At 36.5% G+C, this 15998-nt stretch overlaps 1 protein-coding gene across 5 annotated transcripts in view; it reads right to left on the bottom strand.

Annotated features, from left to right (window-relative positions):
• The window catches only part of BRD10 (bromodomain containing 10), a 52518-nt gene that overhangs the window by 28503 nt on the left and 8017 nt on the right, over positions 1–15998 (bottom strand). For 4 of the 5 annotated variants that reach the window (XM_063319636.1, XM_063319639.1, XM_063319638.1 and 1 more), the window contains 2 exons: positions 12637–14072; positions 2469–2545 (listed from right to left, as the gene is read on the bottom strand). In XM_063319636.1, the coding sequence (XP_063175706.1) occupies positions 2469–2545; positions 12637–14072 (1513 nt within the window). Of the gene's footprint in view, positions 1–2468; positions 2546–12636; positions 14073–14706; positions 14742–15998 lie in introns of those variants that run through there. The other variant, XM_063319640.1, reaches the window with a different exon arrangement.

The following is a 15998-nucleotide window of genomic DNA, read 5'->3' as shown; positions in this document are numbered from 1 at the left end:
GGCTGATAAAATTGAAACAGTTAAACAGAAAAGCTGAAGTTAGCCCAGTTCTTTACAATGTGCACATTTCTTTTTTCCTTAGTTATAATACATGTAGGTCTATATGGCTATATGTGTATATATGTGAGGGGAAAGGAGGGAACACTGAGACAAAGCACTTGTTACCAAACCTAAATGTACTTTGTAACTGGAAATAAAACCCAAAAGCCACACATTAGCGCCCCTTCTGTACAGCAATATAATTTTTCGTTTCATTAAAACATTAATGAGCAACAGTAATAATAAGTTTGGAACTCAGAATTTCTTTTAAAAGGAAATATGCAACAGCCAACTAACTCACAATCTATGAATCTGTAAACTTACTTCTCAAATAATTTTCAAAATATTAAAAACAGTACAAGTTTTTTGTATGGTTTTATTTGGCAAAGAGGATTTAATTTGCATCTGCTTTTGATTTGCATTTGTTTTTTGTTTTGTTTTGTTGTTTGTGTTTTTTTTTAAAGCAGCCTTGAGCTAAGAAATTAATATAAGGTCTGAAATCACATACAAAGAAGGAATGATGTTCACTGATCTATGCTTTCACTGCTTTGTCCAGGACATTCAAACTACGATAGAGAGCAGAAAATCTGTGCACTATGTTTCCTCAAAAGGTTGTTTTAAATTAGCATTACAAATGTTAGGATTAAGTAGTACAATTATCTCCTGATTTTTTTTGTAAATAATTTATTTTAATGTATAATTTGGGGTCACTGCACATATGAAAAGATTTATTAATACTAATTTTCTCAGCTTTAATGTCAAGTTATGATTTTCAGGTAAAGGATCTATACTTAAATACAGGATCTAGTCTTACGAAATAAAGTGCCTAAAGTTTTGGGGTTTTTTTCATGTGTAGCCTGCAGGCACACAAAACATCTTACAAATTTTAATTTATTTCCTTTCTTTCCAAAAGAACTGATGTTTAGATATGAATAGCAATATTCTTATGGCTATACCCACCCTTGCATACCTCACATGGCCTGTATACACTCAAGCTGTCTTACCAAATATTTCAAAAATACACTCTCACCTTCAAACCGTTACAGAATTTTATTAAGTTTGGCCATCCACATATGTGGAGCAGAGTATCTCCAAGCATACTTTACTGGGCTCTAACAGTCTTAGTAGTATTCCAAATGCAAATGTTTTAATATTTGCAAATACTTCTGACAGTCATACCAGTCCTGCCCCTCCTCTTGAAAAAGGCAGGTTAAATTGTTAAAAAGTTCCCTAATAAGATGAAACTACTCTTACTAATCAATCTTAGCTTCACCTAAAACAGATACAAAGCCTAGCTTGATCAAAAGAGACAGAATTATTTTGTTACATTTTAATTAACACTTTAAATAGGTAAATGTAATAACATTAATTTTACATTTAGCTAGATATGTACACGTACAGTTTACCCTGGTTAGATAAAAATTTGGGTTAAGTTTTAGATAATGTTTTAGACTACTTGAAAGCAGTAGTTTAATACTGTAAAAAAATATTTCTAACCTAACCGTGTACATCCATGGCATGCAGATAATGTGCTGGGGAAAATAAAATTTTTAGATACTACCTATTTTTGGAGCTAGGAAACATTTTAGTCACTACCACTAGAATATAGCCAAAAGTCAGTGTATATTTAAATATTAGTCTTTTCTCAATATTGACTGTTACTAACCAATTTTATCACCACAAATTCTACTAGCTCCGCCTGAAACACATCATCATCATGGAATTAAATGATTCAGTGTGAGGGTTTTACAGAACAGTCATGATTTAATGTGGGTCTACTGCTCAGAATAGCACAGTTTGCTTTCTGAAAAAAAAATATAGCTAAAGGAGAACTTCAATGCAAGCAGGAATACATAAATAAATTGCGCCTTAGAACTGAAGTACTCTAACATTTCAACGCTTCTATCACAGTACCGTAAAACCACATTATCATAATTAGCACTCTTTTGTTACTGCTCTCTGGTCTAAAGGCCACGCAGAAATGGGGTAAAAGTTGCAAACAAGATGAGCACAGGAGCCTAAAAGTTTTTGGAAGTCTGTCAGTAAATCAAGCTAGATTTCGGTTCACGGACCACAGTGTCACACTTCATACAAAACCCAAGTAATCTTACCCCAGAAAATTATATCTACCTTAAAAATCCCACGAACAACTCCTAGTTTTTACAGGTTTTGTCCTGTAACAGATTTATCTGGGATCTTAAACAATACTGCGAACCAGTGTGTAAGCTGCACATAAAAAAAGCTAAAACATTCTCTACAAAGAAAAGGTGAAACGCTCTTTTAGAAACACTATCAGATTAAACCTTTTGAAATAGAAGAAGGAAATTCATTTTTGATTAGGATTTTCAAGGTCTCTATCAGAAATTAAAGAACTTATTTTACAGACATTTAGATTTCAAGTGCTTAAAACAAAAATTAAAATAATTTACCTGAAATTCTGGTATGGTAGACTTTGTGACACCTTTCCTCTTCTTTGTGATTGCTTTTTTAGATACCGATTTTTTTCCTTGTAAGATTAAAAGAGAAAAGCTTCATAATGCTGTTTGTTGTACTTCATTAATAAAATCAAATTACACACAGACTTGAAAAGTTAAACTACAACTAACAGACGGCTGACAGTAAGTCACGTAAACATGATGAATCAGAACTAGACACAGCAAAAGAACACATTAAACTACAAATATCTGTATAGGGCGGTCTTTCTGGGGGGGGGGGAAATAAAAAAGAAAAAAAAAGGGGAAAGAACGAGAAAAAAGAACAAACCCATTACAATGCTCATAATATACCACCTAAACATTTAAGTCATAAAAGAAACATTCATAGCACTGTTCTGAAAAGAGTGAAATCCAGAACTTATGCCACAAACTTAAGAAATATAGCATCTTACCTGCAAGATTTGCTCTATGACACTGTAAAACGAACCACACATTAGCGTATGGGACCTCTGTATCTGATAGTAAAAAACGCCCTCAAAGCACAAGCAGTATCTAGAAATCCCCAAATGAACGTACTGAAGTTACCAATGAAATCAGATTACTGATTTGTTTTTTTCCAGCTGTGGCAAAACCTAACATCTTAGAAGAAAGCAAACACCTTCTGATAATGGCCTTCACACCCAACTGTGCTATATAAGAACATGGATATAACTAAAAACCTTCTTGGAGGTAAGGCAAGTGCTTTACTGCCTATAGTATCAGGGTTCACAAGTCACATACAATTCTCAAATCAAGTAGTTATGTCACCAAGCCAGATATGCCAGATAGTGGAGTTTCTTATATGGTTATTTCTATACTCACATGGTAAATTAAAACAAGTCCACTTTTGACCTGTTAATTGAGATCAAAACCATCACTCTAAGATTACTGCTGTGCTCATATAAAAACAAAACAAACCAAAATAAAATATCAAATAAATCATGTGGAATTTGTTGTCAGAATCATTACAAGCACTTGGTAATAACACAAATGCAGGCAGATTTGATATTTATATTAACGAAAATACTGGCAGGAATTGCATTTAATTTTTTCCTAATAGATGCTTGCTTGTGTGTGCAAATGAGTATGTACATATACATACACCTATTCATAGATGCCTAGGCATCAATAACTTCAGTTTATCACACTGTGAGTTTCCTGAACATCCTACCCGAATCTGAAATAAAACACACTTAAAAGACAGAGCACAGGGCTGAAAAGATCTAGATTTGAAACTCCACATACTGAACACATAACAGAATTTAAAGAGACCTCAACTACCAAAAATAAACACACATAAGACTTCACATTACAGAACCAGCGGTAAAACAGAGATGCATGTTTATTAGAACAATGACCCAAATGTTTTGACAATGGGTCCACATTTTTGTTATATATTTTATTAATCCAGCTGCATTAAAAACATAATTGCTACTACTGAGAACAGTGCTGTTCATTTAAGAACTAAAGCAGACATCTAATATAAGCTTTTTTGACAAACTGAGTCAAAAAGCAGTCTGGTGACAAGGTGGTTCCTTGTTATAGTCCTGTAGAAGAATGTTATCTGGCAGAATATGAAGGGATAAAAACATGGGGCAGCTACACTGTCTTGCTTCTTTACAATAACAAAGATTTGAATATGACTAAAATGAAAATTTCCATTTTATTTGAATATTTTCAACACACTTTTCAGCAAATATTTACTTGAATATTTTGAGCATCAATATCAGGTGCTGTATGATGCAGTGTACTTCAAAAAATAACAGAGTTAACAGAAATATACTCTTTCCCCGAATATTTCCTTCTGAAAAAGGGGGAAAAATTTTTAGGAAGAATTACAATTAATTACCAAAGGAAGAAAGCAAATATTTCTTCCCTTGCAGGAGCACGTGAAAAGCATGCAGCAGGGAAGATCCGGGATAACAGCCAGAACAAGAATTAAAAACCTGACTAGAAGCACATGGAAAGTAAGCCTTACCTTCTATGTAAACTGAATCAAGGACAAAAAGTCTTTGAAAATAGAGTATGACACATGGATTATCATAAAGCATACCTACTAGAATATAGGTAATATAAGACACAATTCCCAGGCTAACATCTGCCATGAACTAAGAATATAGAACATATAGAATATAGAATATATACATGCTGGGAAGCAGCTCTGAGGAGAAGGACCTGGGGGTCCTGGTAGACAGCAAATTATCCATGAGCCAGCAGTGTGCCCTTGTCACCAAGAAGGCCAATGGCATCCTGGGCTGCATAGGGAAGAGTGTGGCCAGTAGGTCGAGGGAGGTCATTCTCCCCCTCTACTCTGCACTGGTGAGGCCACAACTGGAGTACTGTGTCCAGTTTTGGGCTCCCCAGTTTAAGAGGGACAGGGAACTACTGGAGCGAGCCCAGCGAAGGGCAACCAAGATGATTATGGGACTGGAGCACCTCCCTTATGAGGAAAGGCTGAAAGAGCTGGGACTCTTTAGCCTGGAGAAGGTTGAGGGGGGACCTGATTAATGTTTACAAGTATCTAAAGGGTGGGTTTAAGGAGGACGGAGCCAGGCTCTTTTCAATGGTTCCCAGCGACAGGACAAGGGGCAATGGGCACAAGCTAGAACATAGGAAGTTCCGTTCAAATACACGGAAAAACTTCTTTACAGTGAGGGTGACAGAGCACTGGAACAGGCTGCCCAGGGAGGTTGTGGAGTCCCCTTCTTTGGAGATTTTCAAGACCCACCTGGATGCAGCCCTGAGGGATGTGCTTTAGGCAATCCTGCTCTAGCAGGGGAGTTGGACTAGATGATCTCTAGAGGTCCCTTCCAACTCTGAAGATTCTGTGATTCCGTGATTTGAGGTAATAGTTCTCTGCAATAACACACTACCAACCTGTACCTAGAGCTGGTAGCATCAGAGCCCAAAAGCTCAGTTTGCACATTTCCTGACTTTACCTGCTGAATATTAAATTAAAACACAAACACTGTCAAAATGCATACAATCTGCAGTAAGGGACCGTGCGGTAAAATACAGGTTTTCCACAGTAAACTTACTTGAGCAAGCCCTTACTCATCTGTCAAAAAATCTGGGAACTGTATTAAGCAGACACAAGTGTTCCCCAGGGGTCAGTTCTGGGTCCAGTCCTCTTCAGTATATTCATCAATGACCTGGATGAGGGGATAGAGCGCACCCTCAGCAAGATCGCCAATGACACAAAGCTGGGGGGGTGGCTGACACACCGGAAGGCTGTGCCGCCATACAGAGAGACCTGGACAGGTTGGAGATCTGGGCAAAGAGGAACCTTATGAAATTCAACAAGGGCAAGCGTAGGGTGCTGCACCTGGGGAGGAATAACCCCATGCACCAGTCCAGGTTGGGGGCTGACCTGCTGGAGAGCAGCTCAGTGGAAAGAGACCTGGGAGTCCTTGTGGACAACAGGATGACCATGAGCCAGCAATGTGCCCTTGTGGCCAAAAAGGCCAACGGCATCCTGGGGTGCACCAAGAAGAGTGTGGCCAGCAGGTGAAGGGAGGTCATCCTCCCCCTCTACTCTGCCTTGGTGAGGCCACACCTGGAGTACTGTGTCCACTTCTAGGCTCCCCGGTTCAAGAAGGACAGGGAACTGCTGGAGAAGGTGCAGCAGAGAGCTACCAAGACAATTAGGGGACTGGAGCACCTCTCTTATGAAGAAAGGCTCAGGGATTTGGGTCTCTTCAGTCTGCAAAAAAGACGGCTGAGCAGGGACCTTATCAACACTTATAAATACTTCAAGGGTGGGTGTCAGGAGGATGGGGCCAGGTTCTTTTCAGTGGTGCCCAGTGACAGGACAAGAGGTCACGGGCACAAACTTGAACATAGGAAGTTCCACCTAAACATGAGGAGGAACTTCTTTACTTTGAGGGTGGCAGAGCACTGGAACAGGCTGCCCAGAGAGGTGGTGGAGTCTCCAACTCTGGAGACATTCAAAAGCCGCCTGGACACGTTCCTGTGCAACATGCTCTAGGTGACCCTGGTCTGGCAGGGGGGTTGGACTAGATGATCTCCAGAGGTCCGTCCAACCCTATGATTCTATGAAGTAACATTAACTTGTACACTGCCCTGTCCACCCAGACAGTGTTTGGTGCTTGAAGGATGATGAGGACAGAAACTTGTAGAGTGAGTATTAGTATTAGCCAATAGCAGAGGTTAATGAAAGCACTAAAGTCAATGTGAAACAAATGCTCTTCTGAGAAAAGCTGATGTCAAATTAAGTGAACACTGTATTGGAAAGCACTGAAATATCTGTGCTGTTTGAAATAGTGTATTCCACGTTTCATGTATGACTCTGCCTCAGAGTGAAGACAGTACTTTACATAAAAACTCCCAAAAGTAAACCAAAATAAATAAGTAAAATAATTCAAAGGTGAACAGTTTTTACATGACTGTTTTTTTAATTTTTAATGCTAAATCAATGGTGATCACAATAGGTGGAGCAGAAGAAATACGACTTCCCTGAGTTAATACTGTTTTGAGTTATCATCTTTTCTAATCTCACTCCCAAGAGAGTGGATTATTTTATACTTTTGACTGATAGTTAAGAGATGGTTTTTTATCAAATTTCCTTCTACATATTTATAATTGCCATAAAATAGTTTGTTAAACAAACTCATTGCTGAAAGTGAAAAACAAATCCAGATCTACAGATCTTTCAAGTTTATTCCTTTTAAATAACATCACTGCTGGAACACTTCTGTTCTAAGATTCACTGGAAATCAACATTTTACTAGCCAAGATCCCCCTTAGCCAGCTCTGAGAAAATTCTTAGATGTTATTTAAGATCAGCAGGTCCAGAAGATATCTGGCTGTCCCAGGTTTTCATTTCAAGCTAAAATAAATTCCATTGACATTATCACTGAATAGATGTGCAGGCAATTAACAAGGTAACATAAAAACTAGGGCCTGGACACTAGTTATGAGCATCCAAAAAACCCACTAGGGAGATTTGGTGCAACTAAACCAGAAGCCATCTCAAGTTGGTCTTGTTGTCTGAGGATGAAGAAGGGGGAATAAATAAATAAATGTTATTTCAGATCTCTTCTAGTCCTATTTTGGAGAGAAAGAAATGTAGACAAATAAAACACTAAGCAACAGAAATGCTCTTGACATTTTTAAATTACCTCAGCTAGGACAATATGACCAATTTATAAGTTATCATAACATAAATCATTTTGACTTGAAAACAGGAACATTTTTACAGATCTAGTAAAACTCTTTGTTATGAACTATGATATTTGAGTCCTCATGGCTCCTCCTTGAAGGACAGAAGTAATGTCAACCCATGCTCCAAATTATAAAGTGACAACATTGAGCAATTTTTAACAAAATTTTATTTTAATAATAATTTCTAATAAAAATGCAATCTTTACCACATATGCAGCAGAGCTTCATTTCCCCAGATGGGGAAATGGATGTTTTTGACATCAAACACTTACTCAGTAGTATTTGTCATGATAAAATAAAGTTGTTGCCCTCCCCCCCGCAACTGCAAGAATTCCTGTTTTCTCATTAAATTTTAGCAGCAACTTCACTGTTTTCAAATTGAAAAACTGGCCTGAAGTTTCCTGTTCACAATCCGTAAGACACATTTCATGCCTTTCAAAGATTTGGCAACTACTGAGCCTGTCTTGTTTTCTCTCTATTCTCCTAATCTTCTATCTTGCTACCAACAGCTCCTCTTTTAGGAGGTACAATGTACAATAATCTGGAAAATGATGCGTTACTATAGACATTTGAAGCTTCCACACTGACACAGCTTTTATATAGTCAAAGCAGCAAAGCAAAGTCTGAACAAGTGCATTAATAATGCTGGTTTACAGAACAGCCTCGGTAAACCCAATAAAACCTCAGTGGTACACCTTGCTGAAGATATTGACACTGCAGCTTAAGGCAGAGCTTGAATACACTGCTACAACTTGGTGGAATACTTTGTTTAATTTTCAACATTGTTAACAGGCTACACCAGATCTCGAGGCTAGACAACACTACAAGGACGGTTTTACAACTCCGAAGATGAAAGTGAAGATTAAACTCCCAAGGACAGTACACCAGACACTACAAAACTGCTGCCACGCTGTTAAATTCAGTTCTTCACATTCAAGCAATGTTTGATTTCACAGACAAACGTAATGGTACTCCAAAGAAATAAAATACACTATGAAATAGACTTTAAGCAGGTGGACTGCTATAAATCTTTCAGAGCACAAGTATATGGTATAGAATTTACATCAAAGTTCTTCTAAAGGTATGTGCTATATTGGTGTTTTCTATACCAAATGGAATAAAAGAGATTCAACTCACACTTACTTAAACCTCCGCTTCAGGCACATCATAGTTATTTCAAGCAGCCTCTGGTCCCTCCTATTTTCTCAACCCTATGGATGTTCTGAATTTCATACAATCCCTGTTTCAAGCATGTAATCATGGAATTGTTATGCTTTTGTACTGTGCCTTGCACTGCAATCTTTGCTGTACCCAATGATTTATTTCAGCATAGCCGCCTTAGCCCAGATCCAACAAGCCTATCACCACTGTCACAGTGTAATTGAAGGATTTACAACCTAATTTATCTAACTCCAGTAATAACACGTAAAATGAATGCGTAGCATGCAAGTTGTTCACAGAACTACTGATTCTGTCTTCCATTATATTCAGTACTACTCTGTCAAAAATACTGACACGGAACACTGCCACAGCAATAAGCATCACTGTGTTTCAAATACACAGATTCAATAAAGTGCTTACATCTTCCCTTTCATAATTTGTAAGAAAACCTCATAACTATGTCAATGCTCAAAACATGGCTGTGTTCTCCAGGGAGTTTTGCTCACAAAATTATGAGAAGTTTTCAGATAAAAAGAACTGCACAACCAGTCTATATTCGTTAACAGTATCTTTTGGGTATCACTGCTACAGCAAGTCAGGAATGTGCAAATCATCTCACTAGAAACATGAACCATGACTCAAAGTTACATTTAGATGTCTTAGAGAAGCAATAGTGGGGAAAAAAAAATAATCACCTTGTTAAAAAAAAAAAAAGGACAGGTACTCACTTTTACATTCCTGTTGCGCTCTTCTACCTCCTGTACTTTTAAAGGACATTGTAAAGGGCAATTATGGGTATAACCAGATTTAAATCAAATGTTTTTGTGAATTCAGAACAAGTTTTACCAAATCTCTTTCTCTATTTTACATTGTAAGGGTATCTTTAAAAAGAAGGTAAAATTTCAGAAGAGCTTTAAGAAAAACTACGTAGTCTTAAACTTCATGAATCATTACAAAACAATAAGGCATTATCATGAATTCAATCCAATCCTATCCATTTCAGCCTAACAGCTCCAGGATTAACGGACACTTAACAAGCATAGGAAGAAAAGCTCTTTCTTGTAATACTGCAATGTATTAGGAAAATTTTCTCCAGTAAGGCCAAAATTTGCAATGACGAAGTAGTCAGAATAAGAAGGGAAAAGTCTCAACATATTAAAAGATAAAGGACAAGAAAGTACCATAAGAAAAAGGACCAATCATATCATGCCTAGGACAATGCCTGTCACCTGCAGATGAAAAAGAATGTATCATGCCCTCCACCTGAGTGGAAACAAACACACCATCTGAGCTTAACTTAGGCTACTAGATCCAGCAGATCAAGTAGGTAAGAGACACGGGAAAATTAAAAGTGGAGAAGAGGAATTTCCATCTTTTCTCATTGATTAGACATACGTGACGTCCCCATGTGTAGTCAGGGTTGCAAAACTTGCAAACACCAATAGAATGTGTGACAGAAAACTTTGTTGCTCTTTTCTGGATTTCCACCTGCACTGACACATCTTCCTGTCTGAAACTGACAATGAAAGGGAGTAATACTATACATGCAGCATTCTCTGATGAAGAAAATATATATAATTAAAACCTAAGCTCAGAAGATTAAAATCATCTGGTACTAGTCTATAGTTACTGACACATATTCTTAACAAAACTATATACTAATTATTTTCTATATTAAATTAGCTCCGATAATGTTAAGCTCCTTATGACACAATATGGAATTGGAAAAAACAGAGGTACGTAGCATTCTACTGCTGAATTTAATATTCAGTCATGTAAAGCCACAAATTAAAACTGAAAGAACAACTATTTTAACTCCCATGTTTTTAGTGGTATGGAACACTAGCTTGTTTTATAATAAGTTTCTGAAGCATATTTGGGTCCTAAAATACATTCCAATAAAGCTTAGCATGAAGCACAAAGGACAATAAATGGATAAATAATCACCATTATAATCCTGTATCAGATCAGCATTAGATGAGCCTTGGTATTAAGATATTACAAAAGCCAAACTTTTTTTAGCGCTTTAGAAAACAAAACAAACTTATTGGAAGAAATGGAGATCACATAATAACTACACAAGTCAATATATGTAAGGTAACTGGGATAATGAAATGCCAGGGGTTTCTGTTTTCACTTAGCATCCATGCATCATATGCAAGATACAAAAAGGAAACTGGCTGAAGAAAAGTACTCTCGTGATTCCAGTTTTGTCAATGAGTTAAATTTCTGCTGTGTCAATTAAAAGATAGGAATTTCAAACCAAAAGAACCGCCTGTATTTAAGTAGCGTGATTAAGCATATTACAGTAAGCACTACAGTTTCCACTAACAGTGTCGGTTTTAGTCTGGGATCTACCCAAGACCAAAAATTCTTTAATGTTACAGACTAAAAATTAGAAATTAAAAACATGATAATTTTCAGAGACTATATTATATATTTTTATTATAAATACAAACATTGTGATAGCTGTTCATGATGCATTTCTTTAAAAAAAGTTCAAACTCACATGCCAGTATTTACAGTTCTTCTAATAGCACTTCAAAATTTGTCTTTCATCTTTAAAAACAAAACATAATTTGTAACTGAAAAAAAATTCTGCTAACATGCTACACGTTAAATTCTGCTGACACACTTACTACATGTAAGAACTTTGACTGTAACTCTTAAAATTTATGTTTAGATGTGCAGTGAATTTTTTTTTTGGAGGGAGGAGTTTGTGATTTATATGGCAATGCAATTCTTTGGGTATTCAGCAAAAATATTTGGGATCTAAATATTACTTGCTTTATTAGCTTTAAATGTCCACTCAACTCCTAGCTAAAATGCATTGGTAGCAGATCTCTGAATTCTCTTACCGTTTAGAAGACGTTTTGTTACACAGATTTTTGGTTTTGACTCTTGTTTTTCAGATGAAATCCAGCATTTACCTGTCAATCTACACTGTTCTAAAAATAAGCTCATTGCTTCAAAAAATGTAATGTTTGAAGCTGTCTGCTAAAATATAGCATGACTCAATAAGATAGCAGATCAAGCTTTATGGTGCTTCATATGACATCAAAAATACTACAACTACCAAACAATTTGAACTCACTAAAGGACTTCATAACTTTACTGTTTCAAAATTGTTTCAAAATTTTCCAGTGAGATAACTGAAATCTGGATCGTGTATCACCTACCTTAAACACTTAACTAGATGCTGCCCACATCTGTGATAAAAATGCTACCTGCATAAATTCTGTATCTCAACTGTTGGACTAAGCAGAAATATCATCAGGCCCACAGTCAACGCAGTACTGTTTGGTGACCTAAGACTGCACAGTTCCAGTAGGAATGATTTTAGATTCATGATCACATGTACTTACTCTGTGTTTCTTTGTAATTTGGATAAGGCAGTATTATCAGAAAGGGGAGATACATTTCCACAATTGCTATGACATAAGACAGCATAAAACAAGTTCAAGCTACACTCTCTGATGCTAACCCGTCAGTCAGACTCCTTCCCCTAAGTATTTTTTGCAACAAACTCTTCCAATGAATTGTTCTCTAAAGATACATTCCGCAAATGAATCATGGTTTGATCAGCAAATGAGCCTGTTTTATATGCTTGTGTTATTGAATGGGAGACTTTCACGCTAAAAGTAACATCAGAAAAGTCTAATGCCATAAGGTTGTCATATTTCACAAAACAAAATGTAGACTAGCTAAGAAAACAATTAAAAAAATTAAAAAATCAGTACCCTCCTAAGGTTTACTACAGATGAAAATGTCAACTTACCAGACTTGTGCTTCTTGTGTTTTGCTTTCTTTTTAATTATAAACAACTTGTTCTGGATCTCAGATTTGTAAGATTTGAATGGATGAAGATGAATCTCACGCTTTCTTTGCAAGTCATCAAGTTTTCTCTGTAGATTTTCATTTAGAATATCCTTCAACTTCTTTTTTTTCTTTTTCTTCTTTTTTGCCTGCAACTTACTTAGTTTCTTATGATTTCGCAGCGAGTTCTCTAGCATTATGTCTTTAGCAGATTCGTGGTAATTTACGTCTTGGTTGTCATTTTGAGCACCATTGACATGCATCTGGCAAGCATTCAATGTGTTCTCCTTGAATGGACTGATCTCAGCTTTTACTCTGGCTACTTCAGCACAACCTTGTCCATTGTCCACAGCCCTTATCTCTCCTGAACTAGGGTGACTACCCATACCAACAATCTCTCCTGAACTAATCGAATTCCTCAAGTTCTCTTTATAGGAATCAGTTTTTTTGATGTCACAGACTCTTGACGTCTTGATTTCACAGTTAATCTTAATCTCCTCTGCAGTGACTCTAAAGCTACCTAAATGTGTTTTTTTTTCTGGACAGATAACAATGGAGTCCATGCTTCTCCCTATTTCTGTCTTGGAATGATGTAGCAGCTCTTCTCTACCACCAGCACTGACCTCCCCGTTGCTTTTGCCTGCATATTCATGTTTTACTTTCTCCAATTTAATACGTGACACTTTTTTAACTTTGATGGGAGGAGATGGGAATTCAGGAGCCTGAAAAGGTTTTTGTTTGTAAATCCGAACGTCTGCACCACAGAACTGTGGAAAATGAACATATGCATTCTCCAAGTAGTCATAACCAAGGATTACTTCTCTGCATTCATGGATAGGCTGACCTAGCACTGCATCCTGAACATCCTTTTGTGTTTCATACACAAAATCACAGAGACCTTTTAGCAGCCACACTTTTTGGTAGAATGGTAGCTCATGAAATGATTTTTCCTCCAAGGGATTAACTTCTCCGAGGACTTTGAAAAACTGTGGACACAATCCAAGTTTTTCTGCAGAGCTATTAGGATTGTCAGTCTGCCCTACAATGGTATACCAGTGTTGTACCTTCTGTCTGAGTGCTGCTTCCCAAGTCCTGTAAGAAAGTGTAGGCCTGCGATGTAATGTAGATCTGCGATGAGGAGGACTTAACAAAGAAGTCATTATTTTAGATAAAAAAGCATTACACTGAGGCATCAGAAGACAACGTTCCAATTCATAGAATACTATTTCAGGTAAATTTAAGATCTGTTGTGCTAAACAAAGAAAATGACCAATAGCTGGAATCTCCCACATTGTCTCCATCCTTGTAGGTGCTGCTTGAGCTAAAAGTGACTTTTCCCATTCTTCTATTTCTTTCTGACTAGCTTCTTCTGCTTCTTTTCTTTCTTGTTCTCTCAGCCTATTAAAAGAAAGTTCATGAAAATTCAGGTATCAGGTGAACAAAAAGAAACTGAGAAGAAAAAAATCAGAACTACATCATGACAAACATACTCATCTAGAAGTAATAAAGAACACAATACACAAAGTTTTAATTCAGTTTGTCTTAATTTGGATTACACAACACATCACTGCACCAAAATGGGAAATTGTAGTCTTTTATTTCTCTGACCACTAGTTTAAAAAAGGGGAAAAGGTAAGAAGAAAACCTGGCAGATATCAATAGTTCAGGTAGTTCAGATTTTTTTAAAAAATGTATTCCCTTCCCCAGTGTCTTTCTGGCAGGATTAAGTATTTCCAACAAACTATCCATATAAAAATTTCTGAAAACGAATTCCAGGTAAGTCTTGCTTTCAAATGGTTGCCTTGTGGCTTGTGTCACCTACCTTGTAACTCCCTTCTGCAATACACAAGTATACATGCCTAACTGTTAAGTGCTTCATTCACATATATTTTCCCTCCCACCCACAGGCGTGTTACTAGTTGGTTTGTAATGGTGGTCAAAAAAGAAACAAATATCAGGATGCATGAAGAATGTGATGGAAAATAACACCAGAAATAAAATGTCATTACATTAATAAATGGTTTGCCCTCACCTGAAAAACTGTATTCAGTTCTGGTCCCCCTATCTAAAAAAAGGATAGAGCAGAAATAGTGGGTATTCAGAGAAAGAGATTATCAGTAATCAGAGGCCTGTAAAAACTTCTGAAAATCTGGGACTCTACACAAAACACTAGCAAGAGGAAACATGACAGCAATATACAAAACTAATATGATAGACTGGGAACTTCTAATTACTTTTATTTGTAAATTGATCATGAAATTTAAAGGCAACAAGTTTAAGAGGAAGAAATGCTTCCACTTCGGATAAACAATCATGCGCATCTTACCATCTAACTTACTAGAACACAAGATACATTAATTTAGTTCCAAAGTGAAAAAGAGGACATCTGCATGAATCACATAATTACCAAGGGTTACTAGTAGCAGGAGGGATTTTTCTTTAATGCTGCAATGGTAAACTAACATTTTTGCCTCAAGACATGATGAAATTCCAAAAGATAGGATTAGGATACAGCTGTACTTACAGGAAAATTTTTCTAGAGCTCATGCAAAGTTTCTCATATCTTTTTCTCTGAAGCTTCTATCACTGACCAATGCTAGAAACAATCACCTGCATGTATCACTAATATGACCTGTTATTGGAATTTATAAGTCCTTATTTCCAGATTGCTAACCTCCAGTAATATTTCTTTATATACCAGTAGCAAATAAATGCCATGTATCCATGCAAAGCATCAATGCCTTCCAAATTCAGAGTAAAGGTATATTAAAATCTTTCTTTTGACAACATGAAGCTTATAGTGGGTTCTAGCATGAAGAATGTGTCTTTGAAGCATTGACTAGGTATCTCATAATGTAAAAAATGCAACAAACCTAGCTTAGCCCATATTTTAGTATCAATGCAGGAGATATAAGTCATGACCACAAACTTAAAATTTGCATCCTTTGTGTATGCAATACGACATATAATACAGTAAGATTCCACTGAATGCTCTACCTTACATAATTAAATTAAATTTCAAGTGACTTGTTACCATAATTTCAACAGAATTTTTTAATACCACATACATGCATCCTTGTTATTTATGTACCCATCAAATGCAGAAAGACAGATTCATGTAAAACATAAAATTAAAATGCAAATGCAAACAGGTCAGTAAATTCTCAACTTCACTCTCCCAATGTAGCATTTATTTAACCATATAATAGATGGGATCTAAAGACAAAATCCCACTTTGCACAACTAATTTAAACACACAATGAATGTGATCTAATGACAAAATCCCATTTGCCATTCTAGGTGAACAAACCAGTAAATTCAACA

The sequence above is a fragment of the Chroicocephalus ridibundus genome, chromosome Z (assembly GCF_963924245.1).
Source record: "Chroicocephalus ridibundus chromosome Z, bChrRid1.1, whole genome shotgun sequence".
Classification (NCBI taxonomy): Eukaryota; Metazoa; Chordata; class Aves; order Charadriiformes; family Laridae; genus Chroicocephalus; species Chroicocephalus ridibundus.
The sequence above is the reverse complement of the archived record's forward strand: the minus strand, read 5'-3'. Positions and strand labels throughout refer to the sequence as shown.